Genomic DNA, 26,363 nt, shown 5'->3' on the forward strand with positions numbered 1-26,363 from the left:
CATTCCACAGCAGATGGAATCTCATTGCTCCCTCGGGAGTTCCCAAAAAACTCCTGCTGGTGTCTGTGTCCTTTCCATCCTGCACATACCCAAACAAATAAGACCCCCTGTTCTGCCCTCCCATCTTCCTGGCAAAATCCTCAGTAGTGACTCAGAGTGCTTCAGAACTTAGAAATGGGCACTCCAGCCTGATCTGGGGTGCATTGGATCTGCTCACTGACTGTCTCTGGATTCTGAGCTATAGGGAACAGGGGAACTGGAACAGCTTTTAGCAAATGCTGAACTGCACGTTACTAAATTACATAAAAACATATGTTAAGGGATTGCTACAGATGCTAAGAAACCAGGAAAGTGCTTATTTATATGCCAATATTACTGTAACCTCCTGAGGTACATGATCAAATGCTATATCCTTAAAAGATGCTTCTTTGTAGGAAGTCCACTTCTAAAAGTGCAAAACTTTGGAAATATTTTCAAATGAAATTTAAAGCACTAGTTTAGAATCCTACATGAATAAAAACATACCTTCTTTAAAATAAATGTTTTTCTGAAATGCTGAATGTGTAAATGGAGTTTTTAAACCTAACTGTCCTGTTGAGAAACTCCCTTCTCTAGCAGAGCTCATTCTCTCATTCATAATTTAAGCAGAGCTCACTATCTATAAACAGCAGCGGATAGAATAAGTGGAGCAGTGGAAGTTGCTAAGTGGATAGAATAGCGCAGCATTCAGATGACAGGCACAATCTAAAGTAGGTCGGGTAAAGAGGAACCACATTTGGCTTTTATTACATTAAATATTCAGCAGCATTACTTAAATTTCTTGGCAGTAAAAATATTTCAGAAGCGGGTATTGAAGCCAGACCTAAGCCGGACATCCGTGAGCCGGCTGTGGGGCAGGAGCGGCCGCGGCTGCAGCGGGATGAACGCTCGGAACCACGCCGGGCTCACGGCACGGTCCGGGCTGTGCAGGGGCACCGGCCCCTCGTGCCCCAGCACGGCTGGTCCGCTCCTGGCTCCCCTCAGCGCACACGGACGGCCTGCCGCTAACCCCGCCGGGGCTGCGCTCCCGGCCCGGGGAGGCTCCGGACCGCACCACGATGTCTGTGCCGCCTCTGAGAAGCGTCTGTCCCGCCCCACGTGCTGCGCGCATCGAGGACAACGACCAGCGACGCCGGCTCAGGACTCGGCGCAGGACGCGGGCGTGTCCCTTCGCAGGGCGGGCTCGTTCGGGGCGGAGCGGCCGCGAACACCGGAGCCCTCAGGCCGCGGAGCCCTCAGGCAGCGCCGCCCCCGCGCGGGCCCGGAGCGGGGCGTGGCACACACACCAATACAGGAGCGCAGCGCCCGCCCCGCCCCTGGGGGCACGCGCGCGCCATCCAATTAGCGTCTCCGGTGTGCCAGAAGTCCCGCCCTCCCGCCCTGAGCGACCAATCGGCGCCCTCCAGGGGGAGTGTTCCGCCATCCGCCTCCTCCCCTGCGGCTCATACAAGCGCGATGCGCTGGAAACCCCCGAATCCGCTGGTGACTGGCGGCGCTCGTCGCCAATAGCGCTGCGCAGCCCTAGCCCCGGCGCGCTGTGATTGGCGGAGGGCGCGGCGGAGGGCCGAGGGGGCGGGCCCGCCGGGGCAGCAGGAGCGGGTGTGCGGGCGCTCACTGCGCGGCCGCGGCGGCGATGGGGCAGCGCGGAGAGGGCCGGGCCGGCGCGGCTCCCGGCGCCTGAGGCCCCGGGGCGGACCCGCGGGCGGGCGGGAGGGAGGCGCAGCCCGGGCCGGGCAGGAGGAGGTGAGGAGCGAGCGGGGCCGCGGGACGTCGCTGGGCGCTGTCAGGCTGGGGCGCAGCCGCCTGCTCAGGCCGCGCTCCGGGCTGCTCCGCGGGCGGTCCCCGTGGGCCGCCGCTGCCGCCCCTGCGGTGCTGAGGGAGCCGAGCCCAGCGGCGGGGCCGGGCTGGGCCGGGCTGGCGGTGTCTCCGCTCTTGCCGGGCCCTGCTGGGCCTTTCCGCCAGCACAGCCTCGATCCCCGGGCCGCTCCAGAGGAGTTTCGGGACTTTCCTGGCCCGTCCTGCGCGGAGCCGCCCGGGGAGCGGAGAAGATGCTCCGGTTGGGCGGGGGAGGATCATTGTCCTGCAGAGCTGAGCCTTGCACGGAGCCTGGCGGGTCTCAGGCCGTGCCCTGCCATGAAGCAGTCCTGAGAGAAGCGGTGAAATGCGATATTCGGTGTAATTTCGGAAGCTGAGCACACGTGTTTCTGTTTTTGGGGAGGGCTGGCCCGGGGTGTCTGCACAGCGGCCGCATTGGTGAATCTGGAACGCCACAGCATTCTGGCCTGTGGGAATGAGTCCTGTTCTTCCTCTCACGGGGATTATTTGTATCAGATTTATAACGCCGAGCACAACGTGTTTTCTTTTAGGAATCATGCTACCAGTATGAACGTCTTTGTATTACATTGTTTCCACCGCTGTTTGGAGTTTCTATTTCTTCCACTCATGGCTTGTATTGCCGACGTGTAATTCTGTGCACAGAGCTGCACGTAAATTTCCTTGCTTCTAGTTTTAACCTTCCCATGGAAATTGGTTTTGGGCTGTTGAAGAGCAGAACTTTGCATCTTAGCAGGTTTGATTATTTTTGGTATTTAAGTGTCAGTTTTTAAAAGAAACTGTACAGTTTATTTTAGCCTTTTCATTTTATGCTCTGAATCAGAGCCACAGACGTGTGCTCATTCTGAAACTTGATAGCTGGTTTCATCATCTTAATATAGTTCATCTAGGGCTCCTTCAGGGTAGGAACAGAGGTCTTGAATTTCAGAACAAACTTACTCTGATGAGATGTCTCTGTAGTGACAACAGTGACTCACAAGTGAGGAATAATGGAAATTAGGGAAGCTTTGAAGTTAGGTAGCTTATGGCCTACTCCTGACAATTTTTAAAATGTTTTTTCCTTCCAAAGTATGTAGGGTTGCAGTCATAATTGTGTTTTTCCTGTTTCTCCGTGAAGTTTTGAGCATGAAAAATTTCAGGTAGTGGGTGGAATAGAAGTTTGCAGCTGAGCAGGCTCTGACGCTTAAATTGTCCCTGTTGGTGGCCAAGTTCTCTTGGGTTTGCACAGGTCTTGTAGCTGCTGGTGTGTTGTGCAGTGCAGTGATGGCTTTGTGCTAAGGATTAAGGTGCTTGGTTCCCAAGTTGATCATACAGTGGTCTAATAGTTTGTTCTGGTCACAGTCTGCTATGACTATGCTGTTTGTTCAGCAGAGATTTTTCTTTACTCACAGAATTCCATGGAAAATGGCTGTAAGAGTAATCCTAAAATGAGTGGTGTATGTAAATGTATTTTTGATACATTGGCAAAACCTAATGTCCTTTTAAGAAGCTTTTCTGTACTCTTAAAAGAACTAATTTATCACTTGTATTGTTCTAAAAGAAGAGTATTTGGCTTTTAAAGCTGTGTGGGACAGTGGTTGTAGATAAGTTTTTAAAGGAAGGCATTTTTTAATAGTGATAATGAACTCTTTAATAAAGAAAAGCCTTTTGGTACTATAGCCAGTGGGTTTAGTAGCATTTCTGTGGGTAACAGGGCTTTAAAGACTGACCACGCACCACATAAAGTTATTACATAATCTAAATGCAGCTGTTGACAAGTTTTCAGGCTGAATTATTTACTACTAAACATGTGAAGATTGTCTTGTTGCTGCCATGGACTTGCAACCAAGATATACTTATTATAAAATAGATATGATAAAGCTTATTTAAAAAAGATAAATTTATCTTTTTTAAGCTGTTGAACAGACTTTCTTTTTTAATAGATTATTCCATGCATACTTACTAAAATTAATTATTTGTGTAAATGAAGTAGGGAAGATCAGGATCCCTGTAATGTTGGAGATACTTGTTTGCAATCTCCTGGGGATTGTGAAACTTTGTGGAGTGGCTCAAAAAAAAAAAAAAAGGCAAGTGAAGTGTATCAGCTCTTGAAAGAACATAAATATTCTTGAGAACATAAAATGGAGCTATGGAAAACAAGATAGGGTTTTTACCCTCTTGTGTGAAAAAGTAAAGGGAGAAAACTACTGAGAACTTGTATGAAACTTATTATCTGAGTAGACTTACAAAAACTAATGGTTATTTAATCATGTTTTCATGTGGGGCAGGAGGGGGGAATCTTGCTGTGTTCTTCATCAGTTTCCACATAAACTGTTTCAATCCCATGCTCACACTATCTGTTTGTTAGTCATTAACACACATGAAAGCCCATTTATGTGTGTCAAAGGAAAGTGAGGAAAAATCCTTTTAGCTTGGGAGCACATGGATGGTGTGCCAGCCTGTCCCTCAGTGAGGTGTGGAAGTGCCTGGCTCCTGCCCCTCAGGTGCTGTTTCCTGGCACATGGGAACTCCTGGGTGTCGGTTTCTCGGCTGTTTTAATGACCTGGGAAGGCTCGGGGTGGCCTTGGGCAGCCCGCGCTCCAAAGGACAAGAAGAGGCTTCAGGTTTTTTCTCGGTTTTCAGTGTTTATTAGTTATTTATCTACAAGATTTTCTCTCGGCCCGACAGAGGTCTGCACAGCAGCCAGCCATGAGCACACTGAGAGCCCTCGGGGCGGTCACTCATCTTTATACTCAAAACTACATATACAATATTTACCTATTTCCCCCAATACCTTTTACCCTTATTGACCAGTACACCTTTAGTAATAACCAATCCCAAAGTGCCACCATCACCACAGAAGATGGAGGCCAAGAAGAAGAAGAAGGACAGGACACGCTCCAATTCCTCCATCTTACTTCTTTAGACCCCCCTGTACAGAAATCCTAAACCCTGTGTTTCACACTCTAATTAAATTATCCCTTCACCATTTACCCCAGTGAAATCCTCCCATCCTCATACAGGTGTCATCCCCCGTGCAGGATCAAAGTCCAGCCACCAGACACTTCTGGCAACATTCCAGGACTCCTGAGCCCCCCAAGGGTGCTCTCGGTCACTCTGCACATCAGTCCTGAGGTGCTGAGATCCCACTCCTGGGAGCTGCTGCTGCAGTGGGGAGGTGACACTGCCACCCACGTGTCACATCTCTGCTGGGTACAGGAGCCTCGCAGGGCAGCACAGCACTGTGTGAGGTCCCAGGCACTGAAAGAGGAGGCTTTGCCCAAGTTCCAGGTTGTCTCTAGCTGCTGCTTTTCTTTGAGTTTTGTTAAACTCTGTTTAAAAAGAGGAGGGAAATAATCATAGGCCTGCTGGATTTCATTGCTTTCCAATGGCTTCTGAGACTGGTTTTAGACAGGGTAGGAGAAATTGCAATAGATTTTGTGCTATTTGAATGCCATCAGAGAAAAGCTGTGGAGAAATAGGGTACCTAGGCACAAGTACAAAGATTATTTGTCTTTAGATATAAACAGTCATTGAGATTGTCCTTTAACTGAATAAAACTGTGGCATCACAGACTGGGAACAGGAGCATTTACATGACAATACATTTTGAACTTGCACACTGCCCTTTGCTGTCATCTTTAGAAGAACAAATCCTGCTAAGGTACTGCACATCTTTCTTCATGTATCCACTGTGATCAAAACTATTGACACACATGCACAAAGAAGTACTTTCAAGTTGTTCTTTTTATTAGTTGTGAATTGTAGTTTTCTAAAGATGATGTTTAATAAGATGTTTGCTCCATGGTATTTTAATAACTGAAAGTATTTCTTACTTTGTTGAAGTGAATTATCTTTCTAGAATGATAAAAATGAGTCTCCATTTTTTTTCTGTGACTTTCCTGTTGCAATGCTGACACAATTTGGTTTTCATATATTGCATATTACTGGGACTGTCCATTTCTATTAAAGAAATGGCTGTTATAAATTACTAAAGTTCCCATTTTGTGCTGCTCTATTTTGTCAACACAATTTTCTGCTTCACTAAATCAAAATGTTATGCAGGATGACAGATGCAGTACACTTTGTCAGAAATAAGTAGTCACTAAGCATGGGAAAAGAGCTTTATAGTGGAAAGTTTCATTAAAATGCTGTTTGTAAATAGAACAGGTTGTTTATTTATGTTCATTTGCACTTAAGTTTTCTTTTTGCTTTCACTTAGGTGTATTTTCTTTTTTCTGCATTTCATTACATGTTTTCCACAACCCTTTTTTCACAGGGAACTAAAGAAGGAAATGCAGTACACTGCAATAAGGAGCAGAAATGGATAAATGGGTCTGTCCATGATCAGCAGCACAGTGGCTGTTCTGGGACTGTGGTCACTGCCTTGCATTTTGCTGAACTCTGATCTGTATGAGGAATGAGTTGGTCACAGATTTAAATTGTTTTATGTTTTACTTAAGGCTAGCTGTGCTTACCCAATTCAATTTTGTCTCTTTTTTCTTTTCTTTTTTATTCTAGGCTTCCTGCTCTGATTGTGTTTCTTTGCAAAATGAATATTGCATTGTTTCAAAAAGATTGGACCCTCCAGTAGAATTTGAAAAGATCACTGCACATAAACCAAGAGCTTATTTTTCTTGAAGACTTTTGTCCAGCTTTTAAAGTTCTAATCACAATGAATTCAGGCTTATGGAGTCAAGAAAAAGCAAGTTCATCCTTTTGGGAAGAGAGGATCTTTTACTTGCTTCTCCAAGAATGCAGTGTCATAGACAAGCAGACTCAAAAGCTCTTGAAAGTGCCCAAAGGTAGCATTGGGCAGTTTTTTCAAGACCGTTCTTCTGTGGCACACTCCAGAAATATTCCATGTAAAGGCAAGAAACTGCAGATTGGATTAAAGATTCTGGAACAACCTCATGCAATCTTGTTTGTGGATGAGAAGGATGTTATAGAAATTAATGAAAAACTAGCTGAGTTGCTTCTGGCTATTACTAACTGTGAGGAAAGATACAGTTTGTTTAAGAGCAAAAGCAGGTTAGCTAAAGGAGTGCAGATAGATATTGGCTCTCCTGTCAGAGTGCAGCTGAGATCAGGGGATGAGAAATATCCTGGAGTTGTTCGCTTCAGGGGACCCTTAATGCAAGAAAGGTCCCTCACAGGGATATACTTTGGAGTAGAGTTGCTGGTAAGTGACTTGCTAAGGGGTGGTATCTGATATACTTTATGAGGTGAGCTAAATTGTGTCTTCAGTAAAAAGAGAAAGTCCTAATAATTTTTTTTCCTAGAAGCATATTACCCCTAAAATCCATTACTTTTAGTCTTCTCATAAGTACTTTTATGTGAATGTGCCATATCACATCAGGCTTGTAATCTCCATGTTAAGTCAAGCTTGATGTGGTGCAGGGGCTGGCAGAAAGACTTGAACATACTCTGAGTCCTCTAGCCCAGAAAAATTTAATTCATAGAGTTGTGGAATGGTTTGGCTTGGAAGAGACCTTAAATATCATCCAGTCCCAAACCCCTTGTTAGGTCAGGGACACCTTCCACCAGACCAGGTTCCCCAGAGCTCCATCCATCCTGGCCTGGAGCACTGCCATGGATGGAGCATCCACAACTTCTCTGGGCAAAAATATGTACAGCCCTCTCATGGTGGATATCTGGCTCTCAGATTTCTGTTGAGTGCTTTGTTTGCCTGTGTCAGGATACAGTCAGTAAATGCAGGGTTGGACTTCAGGGCTGCTGTTTTTGGTGATCCCTAAAAGTCCAATGGCAACTAGTTAAAATAGGCAATGTATCTGTTCTGTGCTCCTTGTGAGATATTTCTGCAAAATTAATGCCAACCATAAGCTATTGAAGAATTAGGTTGAGGAGAGTTTTTCTCTTGTTGTAGAAGTATAATTTTCAAAGTACTCTTTAAACTTTTCCTGAACTCTTTGTAATTCCCCCTGAGAAAGAACCTCAGGGAATATCAGGCCCGAGTGTTTCTGAAAATCATCTCACTTTATATGGCATTTAAGTGGAATTTTTGAATACTTAGCATTATGTCTAGTATGAAGTAGTCTTGTCTTGATATGGCAAGAATTTGATGATTGAAGCAAAATTTGCACCTGAAGAAAACAAGCTTCTCTGAGTGTAAAGGCTTCTGCCTGCAGCCACTCTCTAGTCTAGTGACATCTTGCTCTTTATTCCCTGAAGATAGACAGTTTGTATATTTGCCACAGATTCAATTCTCTCAATAATGATAGTGCATCAGGCAAATTCTTAGTGCAGTTTATCCAGAACACTGAATTGTGTTACTGCTTTATTAGTAGTCTGTTTTTCACAAAATTCATGATTGGTTTTTTATCTCTTTTTTTTCTTAATTTTCTTCTTTCTCTGACCCTTAGGAAGAAGGTCGTGGTCAGGGCTTTACTGATGGGCAGTACCAAGGCAAGCAGCTTTTCAGATGTGATGAGGATTGTGGGGTTTTTGTTGCTTTGGACAAACTGGAGCTGGTGGAAGATGATGACAATGAACTGGAAAGTGACTATGCAGCTCCAGTTGACACAATGCAGGTAGAACTTCCTCCTCTGGAGATCAACTCCAGGGTTTCTCTGAAGATAGGAGAGAGTATAGAGTATGGCACAGTTATATTCTGTGATGTCTTACCAGGAAACGAAAGTTTAGGATACGTTGTTGGAGTGGACATGGTAAGAAAATAATCTGACTTTAATAACTTCTGCATGTGTGTTAGCTAGTGAATGACATGCACGTAGAAGAAGAAACATTACCCACAAGCTACTTCAGCGGAGGCTGACCTAAAATGGGAAAGAAACACTGTGTTCAAAGATGCATTTGGTGGTAATTTTCTTGGCATCAGGTAAATGGTGTTGTATTTGATGCTGAGCAGTTCAGGCAAAATACTCTGCTTACTCTGAGGAGCCTCCACTGAGCTACTTGCCATGCTAGGTGTCAGTCATGGAGTCAAGTGTTTGTCTTGTGAGACTGGCTTTGTTCTGCCTGTTAAAAAAGTAGGCTGAGTGTCTTTTTCTTTTGTTAGCCATTTTTTAAAGCTTTTTTTCATGTAGCTGTTTTGTTTGATTTAGTTCTACCTTAAAAGTGTGAGTTGCAAGGACAAAAATGATCTTTCAAGAAAATGTGAAGCTTGTAATTAAAAATTATTTGTAGCAACATGAATTTCTTAAAATGAACAGCTTTAAAATTTTTGGTATTTCAAGATTGATCTGGTTTTGTAGCTTAAATGCTTCCATTTTCTTGGTTGCATTACCTGTTTCCTAAAAATGCACTGGAATTGCTCTAGCTTGTTTATCAATAATGTTTTTTAGAAGAAAAATGCTTGTTAAAGTAGGAGCTGTTTCTCAAGAGATAATGTTATAAGCTTTTGCCTTTAAAGACTGTAATGTTTGGCTGTTCTAAATACAAAATTAGTTGCAGGAAAAAGTAGATGTTGTTAAATGTTTTAATTCTGTGTGTTCTCAGTATGATGTAAATCTTCTTTTGGGATATATGTAATGTGTTTTTCTATTTTTAGGATAATCCGATTGGAAACTGGGATGGAAGATATAATGGAATACAGCTGTGCAGTTTTGCAAGTGTTGAAAGTACACTTCTTTTGCATATCAATGATGTTATTCCAGGTATGCCCTGCTTTCTTAACCAGAAGGCAGACTTTGATAACGTCTAGGATAACATCCTCCACCTAGGCACAGTTACATGATTAAAACAATACTGCAGAATTCATTTCCTAAGTTCACTTTAATTACCTTCTGTTACATTTCTCTTCAGTATTGCCCTCCTTTGGGTTACAGCCTCACTAGTAGAAAAGCTTTAATACTGAAGAAAATTCCTGTCAAATTGTATAGTATTTACAATACTCTGCAGTGTGTAATCTTCTTGAATATGTGAGTGTCTGTAGTGGGAATCTTTTCTATGGACTGTTGTTCAATTTACTCCGGGGTTTCAAATATCTTAATCAGAAAGTTGTTCTTTATGTGCTTGGAAGGTGTTGACAGGATTATGTATGCATTCTGGGAATAAATGCTTGGAAATGCCTGTCAAGATTGTGGAAAAAATTCACTGCAGTGATGCACTGACTAGTGTTAACTTGTAACAGCTACAGTTCCTGATTCCTTTTCTGAAGAAAGAAAAGTTTGTATGAGACTTTTGTTTGGGCACTGTCTCTAGGCAGGTTCTAATGAGTCTGTAGTCTGTAATTGTTGCTCTCACACTTCAGTTTGACTGACTTTTCTTATGTCTGCCTCCTACTTGCTGGTTTAGTTGATACGCATGTTTTTGCTCAAATTTTCTGCTTTTCTCTGAAGAATTCACAGGGACTTCTCCATTTTTTGAAAAGAGTATTTATTATAGATGTGTTCATAGAAAAAATCTTAAAAATTCTTGTATCTATTTCCCATAATGGAAATACATAACTACATTAAAGGATGTGAAGTCAACCTATTTGATGTGTTCAAGAAGTAATGGTAGACTTTGCAGCAAGCAGTTGCTGATGTGATAAAAGCAGATTGTATACACACAAAATGTTGTTCTTGTGCCAAACAAGGCTTTGTTCTGCTCAGTGTTAAAGCTTATGATAGCAGAGCTTTGTTCAGTTTTGAGGTGAGCTTTGTGTAACACAGTGAAAGCATAGCAAAGGGAAGCTAATACTCTCTTCATGTGCCATGTCTTAGAGACTGTGTCACAGGACAGGAGACCTCCCAAGCTTGCCTATACCTCAAGAAGTGGAGACAAAGGCTTGTTCAATCATAGTAAGCCAAAGGCTATAGGTATGTATGGAAATGTTTTTTTTTACTTTTGTAAGATTACAAAATTTTGTTGCTTACAAGAAAGTATTGTCTTTTCTATCAGTTGGTGTATTATTTCAGTTATGTGTCAGGAATCATCACAGAATCACCAAGGTTGGCAGAGACCTTTGAGATCGAGTCCAACCGTACTTAAAAGTTAAATTTCTCTGGAATATTATTATGAATTTAATCATTATGGAGGTGATAGACAGTTTAAGTTAAGATTGCTCAAATTGCTTTCATTTTCATGGAAAAGAATTTGAGGTTTAGCAAAAATTCTTGACCATATTACCCAGTTGTCTTGTCTAGTATTACCAGGTCAGGGCTGCATTTGCTTGCTCTGGAAGTGTGGTGTGTATTTATTGTTTTGGTTTGGTTTTTAATAAATACAGGTTGGTGTTGTCTTCTTGCAGAACTAGTAACTTCAAAATTTTTATCTCAGGAGCAGATCTCCTTAATAATGACTGTATTAATTTTGCTGTGATTCAAAACCAGAATTGAATTCACAAAATATAAACTTCCTTGACTCTGTTTATTGTTCAAGTCTGAAAACCCTCCTGGGGAAAACAAACAAACAAACTGAAAGAGAAGCAATTTTAAATTTTTTTTTTATTTTAAGGCAAAAATCAAAATTCAGTGTCTCTTGATTTTACTAGTGTCTACATTGGGTAGTACAATACTAATGACAGTATATTCTGTAAGTTGTCATTTTACCTGGCATTGGATGCTGGCACAGATGATCTTCAGTAATTTATTTGCCTACTGTGAAATTTTGGTGCTTTAAGCCAGCTGTATTGCAAATACCTTCTTATATTCATAATTTATAATCATGAAAAATTTGCTATTGAGAGGAGTTTTCTGGCTTCTTTTCCCCTTGGTGGGTGAGATTTCAGCTCAGAGTGTGTTTTGGTTTGGTGTAGACTTCTGCCTTGTTGTAAGGGTAGAACTGTGTTAGCCTGTGTTTGCTCCTTTGTGGAAGTTGTGTCTTCTTGAAAGTGTACTAACAAATTTATATGATGAAATAAGAGCATAGATGACTTTTAGTAAATAGAGATTATAAAGTATGTTGTTTTCCAGGATCTACCTCTGAACCTGGAAATAGAAGCAGATCTGAAGTCTTCTACACATTAAATGGCTCATCAGTTGACTCTCAGCCTCAAACAAAAACAAAGTCCCCATGGTATATGGATGAAGGTAAAGAGAGGATAGTTTTTTATACATTAATTTTAAAAACCCAGAAAACAAAACTAGAGTGTATTATCTTCTTCAAATAGAACAAAGATGAGATTAAATGGAAAACAATTGTGTTGTCATAGTGGCATACATTCTACATCACAAAAAGCATCTTGAAACTCCTGTGAAAATGTTCTCTGTCTTGGTGTGGCCTGTGGTTTTATTCTGCATGTAGGAGATTGTTCTTGGCAATTCACATGCAGCTCTCTGGGAATGCACGTGTCTCACAGGCAAAATAAAAGCTGAGGCTGGGATGGAAGACAAGAAGCATTCCTTGTAGCTGAGTGTACACAGTAATTGTATTTTTGCCTGTCTTTGTAGCTGTGTTACAGGTCCAAGGGAACTGTAATATTGTGCCATGCCAGCTAATCAGTCTGGAAGTGAGAGCAGGGAAATTATCGAAGTATATGTGGGTTTTTTCTGTATTTTTAAAAATTTATTTCTGTAAAATCTCTCTTTTTGTTTTTAAAAGTGCACATACTTGAAGGATCTATAGATCCTGATATGCTTGCAGACCTATTTTTCTTTTTCCTGGTAAACTTTAGAAAAGTGTGGCTAACTGGCTTAATGACTGAAGGAGTAAATACTAATGTAACTGTTAAGTTGCACCAGAAACCTGTAGAAGCAGTAGCATCTGAATTCTTTGAAGCACAAAAGAAAACGGGTTAAAATTGTTCTTGGTTCTGTAACAGATGTCTTCTTAATGTTTTTAAGACATTAACTTCATTTAATGAAACAGCATGGGGAGAATGGGTGAAGGTGAACAGGCTTTTGTTCTGTAATTACCAGTTGTGTATTAGAGACCCTTCCAATTCAGGGTATTCTGTGTCTATGTAGAGAGATGGGAGAAGACACAGAGTGCTTGTGCTGTTTCATGTAGTTGTGATGTCTTTTGTCAGGCACAGCATTGCTCATGACATGTTTAAGTCCTTTATTCTTTGTAGACACTGATAGATTCCCTGTTTTAGAACAAAAGTATGTTGTGATAAAGTCAGTGGAATAAGCACTTTTCCATTTGCAAATCATATCTGCAAGCAATTATTTATATATATACAAGCTGTGAACCAAATAATTTCCTCAGTCACAATGACCAGTGAGCTCTTTCTAGTCTTGCCCCCTACAGTCATAATCCTTGGGGCTGTTAACTCATGTTCAAAGAAGAAGTCTCATGTGATGGTGAAAAAAAAGATACTAAACCTTTCTGTAGTTTCTAACATCTCCTTTCTCTGTGCTGTTCATTTCTGTTGCTTGTGGTAAAAGTGGTGAGACTGCAGCAGTGTCTGCTCAGTCAGTTCTGTGTCTCCAGTGTTGCCAAGTGACAAAAGTCTTCCTAAATGAAATGTCCCCAGCTGTTAGTGCTTCCCACCTGTTACATCAGATGTTGCTGGTTTGAGAGCCAAGTCTTTCCTTTTTTAATAGAAGGAGAAAAAATTCCCAACACTTACTAACATCTTGGTTTTGATTTTAACAGCTGCTGAAGACCCTTCAAAATCACTTACTGATTCATCTTCTGGATTTGGGCATTCTTCACCACCACTGCAGCCACCTTTAACAAACTCTGTGTCTACAGAAAACAGATTTCACTCCCTCCCCTTTAGCTTGACAAAAACAACAAGTACTAATGGTACTATGGGACATAGTCCTCTCTCTTTATCTGTTCAGTCTGTCATGGGTGATGTGAATACTACAGCTACCCAGGAGAGTCCATCAGCAGCAAGCCCAGTTGGAAACTCACATGGTCTTGAAGCAGGTTCCTTGGCTGAAGTTAAAGAAAATCCTCCTTTCTATGGAGTAATCCGCTGGATTGGCCAGCCCCCTGGAGTAAATGAAGTGTTAGCAGGACTGGAACTGGTAAATAGAAATTCTAGTTCACATTAATGCTAATTACTAGTTTTGTTTCTCAGAGCTGGTGCCTTTACATGCTGCAAAAGCAGCCAGTCAGGGGGATTTGCCCAGACAGGTTGCCAAGTGATTTGTTTAGTGCTAAGTTCTTTGATAAGCTCTGACTTTTATGTCTGCCCCACACCTTATCCTGTTAGTAGGATCTGAAATGTGTTTGTATCACAGTGGGCAAAGGATTTTGTAGGGTTGATCAATTCCTTGCTTTAGAGGAGTGTCCTTTGCTTACATTATCGATATTGTAATTTAAAAATGAATTTAAAGGTCCTTTAAGTGGAATTTTATATAAAAATTCTCTATCTGTAGTAGTCTTTGTTGAATGTAATTTTTTGTTTGTTGTTTGCATATCAGCAAGCAGGCAGTCAGAGTGATGATTGTCAGAGCTGTAAGGCTGGTTTTGATAATTGACAGTAGTGATATTGTGGATTTGACAGCCATGTGCTTTATGTGTTTCTGTGGGCTCTTTGTTAAAAAACCCCACAGTTGCCTCAAACATGAATTGCTGTTGTGTACTGACATTCTCTCCCTGGCAGCTGCTGCCATGCTTGTGATGGGGTATTGGTTAAATTAATGTGTACACAGTTAGGGAGATGGGGGGTCTTTATTTTGGGATAATGTTCAATAACATATTACATAAAGCAGTGTAAAATCATGTAAAACATAAGCAAGGGATGTGAGAATGTGACTGGAATTCCAGCTGTTACGAAGAAGTCCTGATCCTTGTGGGTGTTTAGGGTGAAGTTGAAGCCATAGCTTGCCACAGGCATCCTGAGCCTGCTCCTTAGGGTGTCGTGCATTAACCTGGGTGCCACTCCTGCATTTCTGCATTAAACCCTAGTTGTTGTTAGTAAGCAGGCAATGTACCTTAAATCCTGTTCCCAAAGGTAACAGCTTGTTGTTGTTTACTCCTAGTTTGTGTTCTCTCTTTGATGTACATTTTGTACCTTTTTGAAGCAGGCATTTTTCTTGTGCAGCCAAATCACGCTGAAATTGTTCACACCATCCCATGCTCAGTGATTTCAATTAATTGGTAAAAAGTGCTCTTTCTAACTACAGAAGGAATCTGGACCAGGTTGAATTCACAGTCTCTCCTCCTACCTCCTCCATGCTGCTTCTGGTGGAATTTTTGTTTTGTTTTGGATGTAGTGAAAGTTTAGGCACGAAGAAAGAAAGAAGCATGCAAGTCTTAATTTTTCTCAATAAATCCAGTCAAACAACACCTCAGTTGAGGCTTTGGATACTAAATTGCAGAAACAGTGTGTATCACGCTTCAGAGTAGCAGAAGGGTGTCTTGTGGGTAGATACTTTGTCAAATGTCTTACTGCAGAATTGTAGAAATAAAAAAAAACACTGAATCCTTCTCACTTGGATTTTCAGGAAGATGAATGTGCAGGCTGCACGGATGGGACATTTAAAGGAACTCGCTACTTCACGTGTGCTCCAAAGAAAGCTCTTTTTGTAAAACTCAAAAGCTGCAGGCCAGACTCCAGGTTTGCCTCACTCCAGCCTGTTTCCAACCAGATTGAGCGCTGCAACTCTCTAGGTACTGAGCTTCTGCTTATTTCTTGTTTATCACCTGGGAACTGGCCAGGGCTTTGCTTTCATTCATTCCTGCAATAAGTTCTTTTATTGAGCACTTGGAAATCTGTACTTAAGTAATTAAGTAACTTAAGTAATACTAAGGTATTACTTAATTGAGATTAATAAATAGCAGATCAGCCTGTACAGAATGCAGTGATTCTTGAATTATTCCTTTGTGCTTTAAAACAAGACAATGTTTTACAACTTCTAACGTTAAAAGGGTACGGCATAAAAAATTCCCATAATTTTATGGCATTTCTTTAAATATATGAACAATCTTGTTGAAAATGGTGTTTGCAACTCTAGCACTGTATGATTACATTAAAATAAATAAAGGCAGTTATTTTTCTATAATCTATAACATCAAATTATTTTAGCCTCTAAATGTTAACAAAGAAAAGCATGTATTTTTATGATGGAGGTTAGTGGTGAAAAACTTTTTTTCCCTAACTTCAAGTATTTTACATTTCTTGGGTCACATTGTGTTGTCTGGGTCAACAGCAGAGAAAATTGTCTGATACTTGTAAGGTAGTGTGAAAAAGGCATTTGTAATGAAAAGAGAACTTCATTCCTACTGGATAAAATTAATTCAGTGCTGCAGGCTTTCTGAAGCACTCTGGTGTGGGGTGTAAGGCCTTGTTCACTCTCTGGAAGACAGTGAGTCTCAGCTGTGATAAAATGCTGTTCTAGTCCAGAGAAGGAATGCTTACACTAAGGCAGCAGCTTAGCTATAAAATATTACTAGGAAAATCTCAAGGGGGATAAAATTTGAGGTTTAAAGTGACTTTTGAAAAACAAAATTTCAGCCTTCGGAGGTTACTTAAGTGAAGTGGTAGAAGAAAACACTCCTCCAAAAATGGAAAAAGAAGGTTTAGAGACAATGATTGGAAAGAAGAAAGGTATCCAGGGTCATTACAACTCCTGCTACCTAGACTCCACCTTATTCTGGTAAGTCCATCATTTGTATAGTGGCATCCCTTGCTAGAAATGCAGAACATGTGATGTTTGCTTGAGTGACTGTCTGAGTTCCTGTGCAGCTCCCAGTGTGCTGTGCTGCAGTCCCTGTGCTCTCCCAGTGCCAGCAGTGCAGTGCTGCTCGTGCCCACTCTGCACTGGCCCTTGTGGATCTGCTTGTGTGGACAGAGGGGGTCCCTGGCCTGGAGATGGTTGAAGGATCAGGAGAGCACAGGGGTGGAGGGAGGGAATTGCCTCTTAGAGCTCTTTGCAGAGTCCTGCCTGGGTGACTGGTTCTGTACTTTGCTACAGAAGGAATATTGGGTTGGAGTGGACTTTGCTGTTTAGTGCAGCTGTGTCCCCTGTCCATAACTGCCTCTTTTTAAGTCTGTTTAGTTATTTAATTCTTCTGTGGCTTTGCTTGGTTTATCTTATGTTGCTCAGGCATCTGAATGGTCAAAACAAACCTTCCTTCTCTTTTTCTTTGTAGCCTGTTTTCTTTTAGCTCTGTTTTGGACACTGTGCTACTCAGACCTAAAGAAATTAATGATGTAGAGTATTATAGTGAGACTCAGGAGCTGCTGAGGACAGAGATTGTGAATCCTCTGAGAATGTAAGTGAAGAACTGGTCTCTAGTCTAACATGAATTAGAGAAATCCTGCAGTGTTTGCATTCCTACTGCAAATCTGATAAGTTTGGCTATCTGCTGCTACTCAATGTATTTTTTAAGTATTTTTACTTTTTCTTCATAGCAGATTTAATCAGTGATAACTGGAAAGAGTTATTCATTTTTTGGTAAGAAATATTTTCACTAGTTTCTTACTTGCAAATGGATCAGCACAAAGCTATTGTAAAATTTTTACAAGTATTGTACAATAATAGAAAAATATTGATAAATAGAAGTTAGGTTTGTTCACAGCATTCACCTTTACGTGTTTTTAATGCTATTGTACTTGACAAGAAAATTATTTGTGTTATTTTAAATGGAGTTTCTCAATTCAATAGGTTTAACAGGACTTCAGAAGTTTCATTACTTTTTACATGTGGTCTGCAAATGGCCAAAATACTTTTATTAAAATAACTTAATATGACCTTTGTAATTTCTCAGGCACAATGAGCAAAGGAGGTGCAACAAAAATCTCCATGAAAAGTTGTTGTTCTTAAGCTTATTTTTTTTTCAAATAAGTGAATAATGCAGTTGTAGTTCCAAAATCCTGTGGTCTGTCACTGAACAATTTCTGACAAAGTTTTTATTTTGATAAACATAAATGTTGGCCTCTGAAGCCTTGCTCTTGTCAGGGATTGTGTGCTTGGCCTGCTGTGTTCCAGGGTCTGTGGAACAGGCAGGATAGCAGGCTGCACACTGAGTAGCAGAAATCCCAGGTGCCTGAGGTGGCTGAATGCCTTACTGTCCTCTGATCATGCTGAAAAACTTTAGGGGAAAAGACTGAATGCTCAAAGCCTCAACTTCTTAGGTCAGCAGTACAGCTCTGTGTCTTTCTCAAATATCGAATATTTTTTTTTGTTAACAACTCCCTCAGTGCTGTTATGTGACATTCTGAAATGATGTATTAAGCTGTGCAAATTAGAGTGAAAACAAATCAAAAGTAATTAACTGACAAATCTGAAAATAGTTATCCTGGTAAGTTGATGATTAAAATGCTCTTGAAGTTGTAAAAGAACATTGAGTACTGCAGTAAATTTATACTACATTAAGAAAACCAGGACTCTGATTAAATATAAGAAATCAGCATGTAGTTTTGAAGAAATACTGTATGCAGTTCAATAAGGATTTGAGAACCTGTATTTCAGTTTTTAAGTGATTGGTTTTGGTTTTGGCTTTTCTTTTACTGTTCTAACTTGATCAAAAACTGGCTAATAGCTTATTAAACCCGTTTGTCTTAGATACGGATATGTATGTGCTACAAAAATAATGAAACTGAGGAAAATACTTGAAAAAGTTGAGGCTGCATCAGGATTCACTTCAGAGGAAAAAGGTAATGGGGGAGGTTTGCTTTTCTTTTCCATCTAATATGAAGGGACTGAGGAACCTTGCTACATAATTAAACCAGAACAAAGCACCCAGATATTTTTCTGTGGCAGTAGTGTCTTGAGCAGAGATCTGAGTGACCATTGGCTGCTAGTAAGGTCTTTTCTGTTTCCTCAACTATGTAAGGAACCCCTGCTGAACCATTTCTGGAGTCTTCCACTGCCTGAATTTCTTTTAGTGCCTTCCTGTGCCCCTGGAACTCCCTTCTAGCAGTTAGTGGAGAAGACTGATAAGGCTGGGATGTTTGTCCTCTTTCAAATTGTCACTTTGATCCATGAGGAATAAATTTTGCACTTCAACATTTCATTGTTACAATGGTTATGTAGTATTTTAAGGAGTAAAATGTTCAAATCATGTTAGAAAAATCGGTTCCCAACTTCTTGATCTTCTGCTTAATATATTGATTAATTAGCATTGTATTATGTAACTGTTTTGCTTTTATTCAAGAGAATCCTACTTTCTTTGTAAATACTGAGTGCTGGAACCAGTATTAACTGCAGTTAGTGGCAGGGAGAGACACAGACCAGCAAACTGTGGTGAGGGAGAGCAGCCCTCTGGGAAGTGCTGCATTCTTGGTTAGAGAACTTGGTCTCTGGTTTAGTTGAACTTGGGACTATGGTGTAGCTTTTGTGTCACTGTCACTGCTCCTCACTGGCTCTCTGCAGATTCACTGTTTCCTTTTGAAAGCCTTTATTTCTCCTGGAAAAGATGTGTGGTGCTAAATGATTCCTCTGAAATACAGAGCATCTTTAACTTTACTGGAAAGCTTTGTTACCCTGTTGAGCCTGTGCCTTTTATTAGGGCCGTTTAACACTAAAAGAATAAATAGAGGTTTGTCATGAAAATATTCCTAGTTTGTCATAATCTTTCTGGGGTAATAATAAAGCTGTAAAAATCAACTGTTATTTTTTTCTATGAAAATTTTAAAAACCTCAGTTTCAAGGAGTCTTGAATAATGTGTCTGGTTTTGCGTGCTGACAAAACTTCTTTTCTCTCCTGCCTCCAGATCCAGAAGAATTTTTGAATATTTTATTTCACCATATTCTGAGAGTTGAGCCACTGTTGAAAATAAGGTGAATCTTATTTCTTTGACCTTCAAGGGCTTTGTTGTGTCTGTGCCATACACAGAACATCACTCATGTTCCACATTCAGCTTTAGCAGCAGAGTTTGTGTGTAGTGTGCACATACCTGAACTCCTCAAGGGCAATGCAGAAATCTCCTTTCTTTCTTTCTTTCTTAGCAGTGGTAACACTGAGCATCATGCTTTTAGAACCCTCTCAACACCTGAATACTCTGAAAAGCAACTTTGGCTTAAATGCTGGCTAGATTGGAGGAGGTTACAGTTTATAGCAAATTTGATGAAAGTTCCCAGGAATTTTTGATGCTGAGATGAACCAGCTCCAACCCAATGGTTTTCTTTTACTATTAGAAGCTAGTTAGTCCTGTATGTTTTTTCTCTGTAGTAGCAAAAACCATTTCTTCAACCCGAGCATCATCTTTTATATCCTTTCTTTTGTACTTCCAGAGGAGGTTGAATTGCTTATCTGAAGATGTCCTTCCAAATATATCAGAGTTATGTTTATTTAACAGAAACACGATCTGAGAGCACTGATATTTCATACTTCTATATTTTGAACATCTGACCTCAAAACATACTTAATTTGGTAGCTTAATCCTGTGTCCCTCTCCCTAGCTATACAAAATGTGTTGTGGTTCTTTTTTTTTGAAGAGGATAATTGGTGTGTGTTTAATGGAAAGGGTTTTTTTCCCTTTTTTTTCCCCCTTATGGTGAGGATAAAGAAGTTTCTCCAGACTACTTCCTATGGCTTGCATTGGCAGTTTGTGTGGTAATCTGCCTCAGAGCTGGCCTGGGTGTGGAAGGAGTCTTAACAATTACAGCTGGACAGCCTTGAATTTGGATTATCCTTTTGGAGAGTTCTCTGCTAACTATAGAGCAAGTCTAGCAGCATTAGCCATCTGTGTGAGACTTCCACTGCAGGAAGCAGTGTAAATATCACCCTGATTTAGAGGAAATGTTTCATTAAACCCATCATACTGAAGATAATTAGTGTTGTTTCATTTGATATTTTATTACTGAAACTCCTAATTGTCTCTCCAATGAAAGCTGCTTTATTGTCTTGGAGTTTTTGATGCAGATGCTTAGTTGGTAGTTCAGCCATGCATAGACATATGTTTTTAAAACATGCTCTGAAATTTGCATTGGTTTTGTTTCTTTAAATTTTTCCATAATCAATTCAAACTTAATACTTGACTGCCTGGCACTTTTTTACTGGGGGTAGGGGGCTGGGCTTTGTCAGGCTTTGTTGTTTGTTTGGGGTTTTTTAAAGCACAATATATTTCAATGCAGAGAGGATGTCTTGTCACTATTTTCATGTAGATGTTATTTTCCTAGAAGATACAGTCATCATTACAGTAGAGCTTCAGAATCTGTTTTTTGGTTTTTTTGTTCCTTTGAAACTGTTTTTAGATCAGCTGGTCAGAAAGTACAAGACTGTTACTTCTATCAAATTTTTATGGACAAAAATGAGAAAGTTGGAGTCCCAACAATTCAGCAGTTACTGGAGTGGTCGTTCATCAACAGCAACTTGAAGTTTGCAGAGGTTGGTGACAGCAGTTGCCTTGTTAGAAGTGATCATACCTAAATATCTGTCCATTCAGCAATGGGAGAAAATAGGATTTGGTGCAAAAACATGCAGACATGTTGGAAATGGGAATATTGTGTCAGTGATCCAGATGCCTACGTAGCAAAGGTATTTTAAGGTTCACTTAATGAGATGTATTCTTTGGTTGAATAGATCAAAGTGCTTTAGGTAAAGAATTACTAGAAGAAAACTTCTTTGCTGCTGCTGTTGAGTTGTTTTAAGGACTAATACTTTGAGATACCTCTGTCAGTGGGCTGTGAGTTTAAAAAACATGAATATATTTATTGCATTAGAAGAATGTCTACAAAGTTAGATAATTATTTATGTCAAGTTCATTACATTGTATTCTGGCATTTTACCTAGGCACCCTCTTGCCTGATTATCCAGATGCCCCGGTTTGGAAAAGACTTCAAAATGTTCAATAAAATTTTTCCATCCTTGGAATTGAATATAACAGACTTACTTGAAGACAGTAAGTATATAACATTGCATTGTATGATGAAAGACAGTTGCTGAGACCGACTAAGACAGTTAAAGTATTCCTGATACTTCTGGTGGCCTGTTGGGGTTTTTTTCTGTTGAATATTTACCAAGAGAGTGTGAGATGCTTGGACTGAGGAGAAATGAAATTTTACTGGGTAGAAGGCTTTTTTCCCCTCATGTAAATTAGAAGCTCTAATTCAGAATAATATATAGAATACAACTTCTTTTTTTGTTTCTTTAAGTTTTGAGTACCTGTATAACTGAACTTATTTCGGGACTGTTTTTAAAATTGAGTTATTAGCAGCAAAGCTGTTCACTAGTTCATTAGGCTGGAAGGGAGCCTGAGATGAGGATGTGCACCTGTGGTATATTGTGGCTGTGCATTTTTTAGCCATAATTATGTCACTTCTTTTTGTGACCTAATTTTCTGCCATTGATCATCCACTGAATTTTTCATCACATTGTACTAAGGAAGGACAGCTGGTTTTAAATTTAACAATTAATAAAACTGCCAAAATTCCTTAGAATAATAATCCCTGAAGTTGCCATGGCCTTTTCTCTCACTGTCTTGGCCATCAGCTTATGCTTTTTTCTTGTTTGTTTTTTTTTCCTGGTTATTGACAGCTGTAGGAGCTAACACCACTATGATGAGAGAGAGCTAACATGATTTAAAAGCCTGTTTTTGCTTGTTCATACACTAGATATTTATCATCTTGTTTTGCCACTTGCCAGTGTAAATGTTTTTCTCTTAATCCACACTGCACCAAAGAGAAGTTAAATAGACTGGTACATTTCTCTTTGATTAGCAATCTCATTTTAACTATATGTAGTGTCATTCTCCATGTAAAGTAATAGCTGTCCTTCATTTTCATATTCCTTTTGTTAAAAGTGAAAGCCTCCCCAGCCTGGAGACTAACAGCTTTGTTGCCTCTGCAGCTCCCAGGCAGTGCCGTATCTGCAGAGGGCTCGCTATGTACGAGTGCAGGGAGTGTTATGAAGACACTGATATTTCTGCTGGCAAAATCAAGCAGTTTTGCAAAACATGCAATACACAGGTCAGTGCTTGTCTTTGGTATTCATGTGGGTTTTACCCAAATGGTTAATGCTGTGGTAATGCTGTGGTAACTGAAAGAAAGGCAGAAGAGATAGTGAGGCTTCTTCACCAGCACCAGTGTAGCTGCCACCCACCAAGTGAAGTGTCTCCTTTGGTGACAGATCAGTCTCCTGCAATGTGTTTATCAGCATGGCATCTGCCAAATCCAGGATTGGACACAGTGGAGAAGTAGTAACCATGTGTTTTAAATCTAATTTTATGTTCATGCTCCCTTGTTAGAGTTGATAAATTTGTGACAGAAATGCTATGTTTTGCTGTTTGGCAATTGCATGAAGATGTCAATCACGGCTTGTTTTCAAATCTGAGCATAGTAGAAAGCTGTTGCACTAAACCTGACCTCCGTTCTAACCTTAGATTTGAATTTTCTGGGCAATATTGAACTACACTGGTGGGGAAAAAATAGAAACGTTTAGTCAGCTGCTGTTATTGCAGTTCCTTCTCTAACACCATTAATCTTCTGTTCAGCAGTAATGTCCTTTTTAGCTTTGTCTGCCGCCGAAACAAATAATCTTCGGGGGTGTTTTTTCTTTTCTGAAATATCACTTCAACTGTAGGTTCATCTTCACCCCAAGAGACAGAGTCACAAATTCAACCCGCTGTCGCTTCCGAAGGACCTGCCGGACTGGGACTGGCGGCACGGCTGCATCCCCTCGCAGAAGATGGAGCTGTTTGCGGTGCTGTGCATCGAGACCAGCCACTACGTGGCCTTCGTCAAGTACGGCCGCGACGACTCGGCCTGGCTCTTCTTCGACAGCATGGCAGACCGGGATGGTAACCTCTCCTTCACCCCTTCACTTCTCTTACAGTTTTGTACCTGTGGTTTAGATTTCAGGGACTCTTTCCCTAAAGTGTTGCTGGTATTAGTGTGGTTTAACTGGACGTGCTCGATGCTGGGATACTGATCTTGGCTCAGCCTTACCTTAGCGCATTGATTCCATGGCAGCTGCTGATTTGAATATTCTGAATTTCACCTTAGTTAGATACCTTAGTAATTAGATGGTACAGAAGTCACTGCAGAAGTTTCCTAGTAGGACTCCCTATACATTTTTCTATGCTTTGCAAATTAGGCAGAGACAATTTTAAATAATCAACTGCAGGAATGTACTTTCCGATTATATTTAAGTTGATGTACATGATTATTAGATAGCATACAAATATTTTAATTACTTTTTCTTAAATGACTTATGGTAGCTGTCTTTAGAATAAAGGAAGTAGTCACACATTACAACATCTGTGCTATTCCTTTGAATCCCGTTAGAGTTATCAGTGGAAAATTGTTACCCTATAATAATACAAATGTCAGTAAAACAACTGTTTTCTTAGATGCTGCTTTTTAAACAGATCCCATTTAAATATGGACTCTGTAGTTCTGGTGCCTAAGAAGAACAGTAATAAATGAAGTGTCAGATACATAGTAACAGTTTTTGCATGAAGTATTCTGGAACCCCTCTGTTACAGTGTGAGTTGGCAGGGAGAGAAGAGTTTTGCCTGGTGTTGAAAATGGTACTGCTACAGAAGTAAAGTCACTTTCTTACAATGGCCAGAAGACAATCAAGCTTCATTCAGAGTGCTTGAAATATGTATGACTGATGTTTGTAAAGAACCACTTTATTTCAGGAATTTAGATTATATGAGATGCTGGAAATATCTCCTGCTGTTCTTTGGGGGGTTTAATATTGCAAATATTTTTCTTCAGCTTTTCTTCATAAGCTGAAAATCTATGCTGGGAACAGCAGGATGTCCATACTTGTGTTGTTTGAATTTGCTCAGTTTTATGAAAATGGCCAGGAGCAAATCATGCCTTATTCGTGCATGTCAGGTACAGACATGGTTTGTAAATTCATCAGCTGTTACCAGTTGTCATGTTATTAACAAATCCAGTGCATGTGAGGTATGTGTTCAGGTCACTTTCCTAAAGTCATGCAGAGTTTTTAGTGTTAATGAAAACCCAGAGTTCCCTCTGGTTTTGTGGGGTGTTTGTGTTGGTGTGGTTTGTTGGTAAACACTACAGGATATTCTGATTCTAATAGTGATTTCTTGAACAATACACTTCTCATAGGTGTTTACCCTGCAGCAGTCCAGTCTGGCATGTTTAAGTTTTTAGAAGGTGTTTTCAAGAACTGGTGATGCTGTTGTAATGAAAGTACATTTTGAATAGCAAATATATGTAGATGTTCTCCTAATCTGTTTCTCCTTCTTTTCTAATGGTTTAAAAGGAGGTCAGAATGGCTTTAACATTCCACAAGTTACCCCATGTCCAGAAGTTGGTGAATACCTGAAGATGTCTCTAGAAGAATTGCACTCACTGGATTCCCGGAAAATCCAAGGCTGTGCACGAAGACTGCTTTGTGATGCTTACATGTGCATGTATCAAAGTCCAACAATGAGTTTATACAAATGAACCAGGATCTCTGCAGGACTGAGGAGACAGTACAGAGTCACCCACTCTTGGGTTTGCTGCAGTTTTGGGTAGTTCAATGCAACCGTTGCTGGCAATGGAAGAAGTTGACTATGACATCCAGTGGATTTACTGTTCCAAAAACTACATATGGAGTTCTGTCACTGAAGTATTTAAGCATTTTGCACTCTAGGAAGTGTGCTTGTGTGTGTTTGTTTTATAAACAAAGTTAAGTTACTAAAACTTAAAAGCTTTAAATGCATTGATGATACACAGGCTTTTTTAAAATGTTAAAGGTGGAATTATATCAGGAGAAATTTCCTTAGTCCATTGGGAATGTAAGGGTACAGTGTTCTAGCTCAGTGCATTTCTGTGGACAGGGATGATGATTCTCATTTGTTTCTCTACACCCACCCTTTCTCCTCACCCTTGATCTTTTTAGCACCGTAGCTTCTCTCTCAAAGGGACAATAACTTCAGTTTGAGTAAGATAAATTTTAGACTGCTCATTGCGTATTATGTTCTCTTATCTACTACATTGTTTTCAGTTCTAAAAATTAACATTCATTTAAAGATCTGAATCCCTGTCTTGCAAAAATCAAGCACACAGACTTGCTGTGTTGTCAACTTACAACTTTTGGAGGGGAAAGAGAGGAAAAGAAGAGGGCATTAAGGGGAAGCATAATTGCTAAAATATAAAATTAGCAATGAAAATTAACAGATGTCTTTTTCTAAGTGTCTATTTTTAAAGAAACAAAGCAGTCTGGAACAGAACAGCAACTGTACACAAATGATTCCAGGACAAAACAATAAAATCATGGATTGCCTCAGGGAATGTTACTGAAGTGAATTCTAGTCCTTGGTAAATAGAACTGAATTTTCTACAGTACATTAAGCTGCTGCCTGGGAATGTTACACTTCTTACTCTTCATTTCAGGATTAGTAATATTATAAAGAGAATATTAAAAATCTCTGCTTGGAAAGATGAAACTATACATAAAGGTAGATCAGAGTTTTACTGTATACCAAGTACCTGATGAAAACTAACTTGAAAAGCTGCAAAACCTGTGTTTATGTAAAGTATTATACTTTGAAGTCTGTTGGTTCCTGTTTGCAATGACATACTGTTGTTTTAGTTGCCTTTTAGCTACTTCTGTCTACACTACTGGCAAACATGCAGCTATATATATACAGTAACATCTGGTCGTACAAATTGCATCTATATGAACTGTATATTTTCAACTCTTAAACTGTTTTATATGGAAACTTCCTTTTTGGGATCAGGTCTATAGAAGGGAAGAGATAACAAATTTAACAGAGGAAAAGCCACATTGAAAAAG

General features: G+C 40.2%; 1 protein-coding gene across 2 annotated transcripts; it reads left to right on the plus strand.

The window, feature by feature from the left end:
• Positions 1–1,696: 1,696 nt before the first annotated feature.
• Positions 1,697–26,363, plus strand: CYLD (CYLD lysine 63 deubiquitinase). 2 transcript variants are annotated; one of them, XM_058034031.1, is made up of 17 exons: positions 1,697–1,782; positions 6,372–7,032; positions 8,234–8,536; positions 9,379–9,484; positions 10,535–10,630; positions 11,726–11,842; positions 13,353–13,732; positions 15,158–15,323; positions 16,168–16,309; positions 16,806–16,928; positions 18,221–18,312; positions 19,372–19,438; positions 20,855–20,987; positions 21,393–21,501; positions 22,449–22,567; positions 23,181–23,397; positions 24,843–26,363. In XM_058034031.1, exons 2-17 carry the CDS (start codon positions 6,526–6,528, stop codon positions 25,025–25,027), a joined length of 2,862 nt encoding a protein of 953 aa, XP_057890014.1. In that variant the 5' UTR covers positions 1,697–1,782; positions 6,372–6,525; the 3' UTR covers positions 25,028–26,363. The 2 variants fall into 2 exon arrangements, with proteins under 2 accessions (XP_057890014.1, XP_057890015.1); XM_058034032.1 differs by having other exon boundaries at positions 8,234–8,401.

Source organism: Melospiza georgiana, chromosome 14 (genome assembly GCF_028018845.1).
Source record: "Melospiza georgiana isolate bMelGeo1 chromosome 14, bMelGeo1.pri, whole genome shotgun sequence".
NCBI classification, from domain to species: Eukaryota; Metazoa; Chordata; class Aves; order Passeriformes; family Passerellidae; genus Melospiza; species Melospiza georgiana.

What these genes read in the sequence shown, in the direction of transcription:
- CYLD (XM_058034031.1), top strand. Translation starts at nt 6,526, where the DNA reads ATGAATTCAGGCTTATGGAGTCAAGAAAAAGCAAGTTCATCCTTTTGG. An exon ending in ATTGTGAATCCTCTGAGAAT is followed by an intron (nt 16,929 to 18,220) that starts GTAAGTGAAGAA and finishes CGTTTGTCTTAG; the next exon opens with ATACGGATATGTATGTGCTA. An exon ending in GCAACTTGAAGTTTGCAGAG is followed by an intron (nt 20,988 to 21,392) that starts GTTGGTGACAGC and finishes CATTTTACCTAG; the next exon opens with GCACCCTCTTGCCTGATTAT.